General features: G+C 36.9%; 1 protein-coding gene across 3 annotated transcripts in view; it reads left to right on the top strand.

Moving 5' to 3' along the window:
- Positions 1 to 5,950: 5,950 nt before the first annotated feature.
- Positions 5,951 to 7,524, top strand: part of si:dkey-93h22.7 (uncharacterized) — a 59,868-nt gene continuing 58,294 nt past the window's right edge. Inside the window, exon 1 of one of the 3 annotated variants that reach the window (XM_028819173.2) lies at positions 5,951 to 6,073. In XM_028819173.2, coding sequence (XP_028675006.1) covers positions 5,998 to 6,073 — 76 coding nt within the window. In that variant the 5' untranslated portion in view covers positions 5,951 to 5,997. The remainder of the gene's footprint in view (positions 6,074 to 7,524) is intronic. The other 2 variants (XM_051936254.1, XM_051936255.1) reach the window with 2 other exon arrangements.

The raw sequence follows: 7,524 nt of genomic DNA, 5'->3' as shown, positions 1-7,524 counted from the left end.
TGTAATTTCCCAAACACCTGACAGCCATCGCAGTCACAGAGCCAGATTGATTTTAATGAAACATTGTGTGAACGCTGTTGTAGCTTCCGTGGTTAGCACCTGTGTAAGAGGTGTATTAATGGGGTCTTGTTTAGCATGCCGTTTGGGTGACGAATCTCAGGATGGTCACACTTGCCTTTTACTAGAATCTGATTCTGAGGAAATGTACCCTTGTGTTTCCAGCATCTGTCAACAGATCAGTATTAAAAGATTAATTCAAACGGTGTTTCTATGGTTAAACCCCTGTGTGGATTAAGAATTGTGCAACCGACTAAAATTTATATTCTTAACTGTCTGAAACAGTTTGTTGCCGTAGTAAACAGTTTTCAGCTTATACAAAAGATGCATCATGCAACAAAACCCAAGATTCGGGCAGCTGCTTTTCAACTTGTCTCTAATCACCATTACAGTTATTTTTTAAAAACAACATCGATTTACAGAAATCTAATCAAAAGGCCTTATCCATGCTAAACAAGACCTGTATGTGTTATATTTTCTGTTGACTAACTGTTGTATTTTGTTTTGTTTTGTTGTCAGAGGATCCAAGACTCGGCAGCTAGAACAAGGAAAACCAGGTCCCAACCCATCGTGACACGTAATACCTATAGAACATATTCTCCTTATATTATATCCGCTAGAAAAAGATTCATTATGACCATAATCGGTCGCTCAGGTCGTCTGGGCTTATGTTTTTAGCTCTGTTGAACATTTAGGGGAAAAATGTGATGAATGTCAAGAGAACAAATGCATACCAGATGGACACATTTGTAATATCTGGTTCACTAAACCATTTATTGCATCTAAACAGAGCTTATTTATGCTCGAAAGGGCTAGAAAGGATAGACTTGTGTCCTGTGTGCGTGCTTTGCTAAAAATGTATAACTTGCCTTGTTTTCGTAAAGCTATCAAGAATGATGTGGATGATATTATAGCAGAGTTTGAGAAGGGCGAGATACCCATTGATGCTTACGCACAACTAATTCAGCCTGTGAAGACCAGCTTTATGTGGTCGGCTCTGTTCCAAACAGAGAAAATAGGCTTAAATAATTTAGTGAAATACAAATATATTAAACATGTGTTGGCTTAAACATTTTATTTAGATGTATTACCGGCTCACTGATGGGTTGGGACCTGGTTTGCAATTTGATTTTGTGTTTTCCACAGTGTATACAATTCTTGTATTTTTGCTACTTTTTAAATTTAATTGCTAATCTGTATTCAAACAAGCTTCTGTGGCTATTTTACAACTGTATAACCTGCTTTTATTCATACTTTTAAGCAATTAATGTATAACAGTGTGTAACCCCGGAAAGTGAAGACAACATGTTATTTTGCTATGTTTGGAATTTTGCTTCAATAAAAATTGTTTAAACCACTTTTTTTTTTTTTTTTTTTTTCGGTATATTTTTGATTCATTCAATAAAACTTGTTGTTTTAAATCACTTTGGTATCTACATTACGCCTTGCTTTATAAAGGGCATGGTTTTACATGGCTGTCAAGGTAACGGTATGCTCTGGACGTGTTTGGGATGCACTGCCAGGCTCCTTGGGTGTGTAATAGAGCCTCTCTAAAGTTTTCCTTTCCATCCTCTTGCAGGGGTCTGTCACTCAACCTCTCTGTACTCTCTGTACACACCCCGGCGCTGTGCGCAGCCACGAGCAGGATGCCTGCTCTGCCCCAAAATCACTGACTTACCTTTTGACGCCTTACAGGGGGGCCCCGAAGGACCGGTTCGGATCACAAAGATGAACAGACCCAAGTTTTTAGGATCAAGACTAAGAGCAGCCGACCATTTTCCATACGCACGACTGACAAAAGGGCTGATGTCGGTCAAACAGCGCACCTGACAACAGGCAGAGATCAGCGCGCAGGGAAACACCCAAATTAACTCAAGTGGCAGACTGTGAGTACCGGAAATGCCAGGGGGGCGGGACAAACACCTGTCAAAATTATGATGTATAAAAGTGACGCTCCTTTACTACTTCCATGGAAGACAACAGTGGTGGATGATCGCAGAATCATTTCCATGGTGAAGAGAAACCCCTTCATAACAGCCAACCAAGTGAACAACACTCTCCAGGGGGTTGGCGTATCGATATCCAAGTCTACCATAAAGATAAGACTGCATGAAAGTAAATACAGAGGGTGCACTGCAGGGTGCAAGCCACTCATAAGCCTCAAGAATAGAAAGGCTAGATTTTACTTTGCTAAAGAACATCTAAAAAAGCCAGCACAGTTCTGGAAAAACATTCTTTGGACAGATGAAACCAAGATCAACCTCTACCAGAATGATGGCAAGAAAAAAGTATGGACAAGGCGTGGAACAGCTCATTATCCAAAGCATACCACATCATCTGTAAAACACAGTAAAGGCAGTGTGATGGCTTGGGTGTGCATGGCTGCCAGTGGCACTGGGACACTAGTGTTTATTGATGATGTGACACAGGACAGAAGCAGCCGAATGAATTCTGAGGTGTTCAGAGACATACTGTCTGCTCAAATCTAGCTAAATGCAGTCATATTGATTGGGCAGTGTTTCATGATACAGATGGACAATGACCCAAAACATTCAGCCAAAGCAACCCAGGAGTTTATTAAAGCAAAGAAGTGAAAAATTCTTGAATGGCCAAGTCAGTCACCTGATCTTAACCCAATTAAACATGCATTTCACTTGTTGAAGACTAAACTTCAGACAGAAAGGCCCACAAACAAACATCAACTGAAAGCCGCTGCAGTAAAGGCCTGGCAGAGCATTAAAAAGGAGGAAACCCAGCATCTGGTGATGTCCATGAGTTCAAGACTTCAGGCTGTCATTGCCAGCAAAGGGTTTTCCACCAAGTATTAGAAATGAACATTTTATTTCCAGTTATTTAATTTGTCCAATTACTTTTGAGCCCCTGAACTGTGTTAAAAAATGCTTTAGTTGCCTCACATTTTTATGCAATCATTTTGTTCACCCCACTAATTTAAAGCTGAAAGTCTGCACTTCAACTGCATCTGAGTTGTTTCATTTAAAATTCATTGTGGTAATGTACAGAACCAAAATTAGAAAAAAAGTTGTCTCTGTCCAAATATTTATGGACCTAACTGTGTATATATATATATATATATATGTGTGTATATATATATATATATATATATATATATATATATATATATATATATATATATATATAAAAACACACACACACTAGGGGGCTTCGCTCACCCAACCATGGGGTGTGCTACGCTCCAGCCACTGATTAGTTGCTTACAGGATCAGCTAGGAATTAACAATATTTGGAGTTAAAATTCAACTGCCCTATATAGAACACTGTTTCTAGCTGTGAGTTTGTATATGTGTATCTATTTCAAGAATGTGACTTTTAATAAATAAAATCTATTGTATTGCTACATATATTCAGTTTATGATTTGCAATACACAACATGTATAGTTGAGGGTATTTACTAACTTAGGTTATTTTTTTCCCTAAAGTAACTAAATTGTCCATCCATCCATCCAGTTTCCAACCCGCTGAATCCGAACACAGGGTCACGGGGGTCTGCTGGAGCCAATCCCAGCCAACACAGGGCACAAGGCAGGAACCAATCCTGGGCAGGGTGCCAACCCACCGCAGGACACACACAAACACACTCACACACCAAGCACACACTAGGGCCAATTTAGAATCGCCAATCCACCTAACCAGCATGTCTTTGGACTGTGGGAGGAAACTGGAGCGCCCGGAGGAAACCCACGCAGACACGGGGAGAACATGCAAACTCCACGCAGGGAGGACCCGGGAAACGAACCAAGGTCCCCAGGTCTCCCCGTGCTGTCCTAACTAAATTGTATTTGAGTAATTTTTGTCAGATTGTATTTTTTTTACTTTTACTTGAGTAGTTTCCATGTCAACTTCTTTTGCTTTTACTTAAGTAAAATTTTGTCTAAGTAACAATACTTATACTTGAGTATTTAAGTACTCTTTCCACCTCTGATGACCTTAAACTTACACCATAATGTAAACATGTATTCAATTTAATTTATACTTATTTAGAGCACTTCTCCTAATTATCTCACTGCAGTATACATTATTTTAAACCAGCTTTAATCCAATTCAGAGTTTTCTAGAAATGTAGCTTTGCACTCGACATAGGAATTGGCCCTAATGGAACACTAGACTATAGACCATAAAAAGACTCGCTCACTTACCTACCCATGTTCATATGAGGTTAATTTAGAATCGTCGATGAATCCAACATGCAACATTTGAGTTTTGAGACAGCAGCATCAATCATAGTTACTGCCGCTTTACAAGTGTGATACAATTGAGTTGTCAAATGTAATTATAGCAAAAGATTATGTGGAACATGAAAAAAACTCCGATATTACAGTCAAGATTTGTTCCCTGGCTTATGTGTATTTTTTTTTGTTTCCGTTGTTTTTACATTTTGCATGTTTTTATGTAAGTTCTGTTAACATTATGTTTATTCATCATTTAGTATTTCTGTATTGTGTATCTGTGTATTCTGTGGGAATGCACACAAGAGACAGGCCCACAATTATGTCACCTTTTACTCGAGAAGATGGATTCCCACAGAGTGTCACTGAGTGTTTGTTGGAGTTTGGTGGTGTGATTATTCTTCTGATTTTTTGTTTTTTTGGACATTTTTTCTCCATACTTGGTTTTCTCTTCTTGAGTCTCATATTAGGACTTAATAGGCGAACCCGTTTTGTTTCATTTGGCCACCTTTGCTCATTTTGTATAAATAAAATACATTTTCTGCATTTATAAAGTATCCTTGTTGTACTTGAGGTTGACAATTATTCTTACCTTTGTAAGAAATTTTTGTAGAATATGCACATTTTAAAGCGTATCTTGAACCCAAAAAAGCCAGGGCTCTATTTTAGGCCTGAGCAGGCCAAAGCCTTCTTGCGGCGTTTGAGGACTAGCTACTTGGGGTAAGGCCATCTCTAGGCAGGCTAGTGAATACTCTGGCCTGTTTTGTTGGTCCTTTTTGGAAACCTTATACCCTTTTCAGCATATTTTTGTTGTCCATTTGTAATGAAATCAATATACAAAAGTAGGCACCAAGTACTAAAGTAAAACCTCCAAAGTGAGAAAGAATATGTACATTAGTATGTTTTTCCATGGAGTAATGGCCTGTTTATGGATGATTGCTGTCTTGTATTCGATTCTACCAGTATAGTCTCTGGCCCAAAATGTATTTATTATGGTACATTTTGGAAAACAAACCACAAAGGAATAGATTAGTAAGACTAATGTTTCTGAGATTATGCCTTTGTGTGTTTAGTGCAGTGTTTTTTCATTAGGTGAAGTAGCCCTAAAGATGGTCATTTTAAAGGATTTTAAAAATAGGTGGGCTATATTTTTAAACTACTCACAGGTTTTTCTTTTGTAATCCAGTGTCTACTTGTTGGGGCACCAATGAGAAAAATTATGACACAAACTAACATATGCTTAAAGTTTGTGCACAATGTGAAAAATGAGCTATAGACTTATTCTTACTTTAATACTAAACTAGAGATGGACTACAAAGTAATTGTACTGTTCTGTTATTATTTACTCTCAAACAATTAACACAGAACATATAAAAAAGAACAAATGCTTTCTTAAAATGGAGGAAGGAGTACTATTAGATGTATTACTCTAAAATGGTAAAGTGCATATGCAAATGATTAGTCCGAAATAAAATGTGACACATGATACTTTTGATTAGTATCCATCTTTTCATTTCTATTCAAATTGTAGGTTCATATAGTAAAAAAAGCAATTCTGACTTTACTACCCCACTTGCTATGGAGGCAGTGTACGTTTATGCTCCATGCACCTCCTCCTTTCATTATCTCAACAGGCCATAAGCTAGGAAGAACCTGAGCTATCATGTGAACTGCCCAGTGAGTTTTGGGTGGGGCATTTTTAAAGTTAACTGCAAGCATAATTTTTCTACTAATTATGAGATTCCAGTTGAAGGATCATAGTGTGAACGTCATGGAAATGAAAGCTTTAAAACTTTTTAACTTATTGTTAGGTAAGTAAGATCTACCTATGTATTTTATTTTTCTTGTTTATCCCATTATTATAATAATTATTTTTAGGAATCAGGAAAATACCAGTGTTCAATTTAGGTTGAAATTCTGTTTTTAACCATGGTAGCTTGTCTTAAGATAGCTCATAATTCCAAATCAAGATAACTTATAAGCTGTGTACTATATTTTTAAACAGAGTTGCCAAAATTTTAGAACAATTATCATTTGAAAAACTGTATGAACTAAATATTATCCATGCATTTTCTGTCCTTGCAAGTTATGTGTGTTACTGGAATTTATCAAGACACCAAGTCATATTCATTCCCAACTCACACCCAACCAATTCAACATTTCCAACTGACACAAAAGGATATCTTTGGACACCGAAACCCACAATAACACGTGTACTTCTTTCTAGCCCATGGCTGAAACGAACATATTATATTGATTATTCTCAGTAATCTGCTCAGAAAGAAGTTTTATTTTTGTCAGATTGCACAGTTTTTTGAATACAATTGAAATATTGCTGTGAAGTAATTGCACTTACATGTTTAACTATAATCAAGTACTTGTGAAAAAAATAACCTTTTTGGAAATTGAATTTAATACATAACAAAACCTGAATGGCCATCTTGTTAACTTATTTAAAAACATCACCATCTGTAGCTGCAATTGTACTTGGCAAATCAGTATTAAGCAAAATACAAAGTTTTATATCATCCTTTTAAGGAAAACACACTAAGTTCTCAATTTGTACAAAGTGTGTTATTATACACATTTGTTCCTTTGGATATTAATTATTTTGTATGTCAGTATGTTTAAACAGTTTTTGTTATAAAGCTAGTTTTTCTGTATTGTCAAAAGCTCACAAAATATATAAATGAGGATTAAGTTCAGAAAATGCAGCACTTTGACCAGAAAGGAGACAAGGACAGAGACCAAAATCTGGAGAAGTTCAAAGCCTAAAAAATGTTTAGTAACATTACTGAAGAAATAAAATGAGAAGGAATTTCTTTCCTATGATATAGTATCAGATTCTGCTTTATTAACGATACAGTGAGGAACATAAGTATTTGAACACCCTGCGATTTTGCAAGTTCTCCCACTTAGAAATCATGGAGGGGTCTGAAATTCACATTGTAGGTGCATTCCCACTGTGAGAGACAGAATGTAAAAAAAAAAAAATCAGGAAATCACATTGTATCATTTGTACAGAATTTATTTGTATTGCACTGCTGCACATACGTATTTGAACACCTGGTAATCAGCAAGAATTCTGGCTCTCAAAGGCCTGTTACTCTGCCTTTAAGAAGTCCACCTCTACTCCACTTAGTAATCTTAATTAGTAGCACCTGTCTGAGCTCTTTAAAGACACCTGTCCACCCCACAGTCAGTCAGACTCCAACTACTACCATGGGCAAGACCACAGAGCAGTCAAAAGACACCAGAGACA

Source organism: Erpetoichthys calabaricus, chromosome 14 (genome assembly GCF_900747795.2).
Source record: "Erpetoichthys calabaricus chromosome 14, fErpCal1.3, whole genome shotgun sequence".
NCBI classification, from domain to species: Eukaryota; Metazoa; Chordata; class Cladistia; order Polypteriformes; family Polypteridae; genus Erpetoichthys; species Erpetoichthys calabaricus.
Note: the sequence above shows the minus strand (reverse complement) of the source record. Positions and strands in the feature narration are given on the sequence as shown.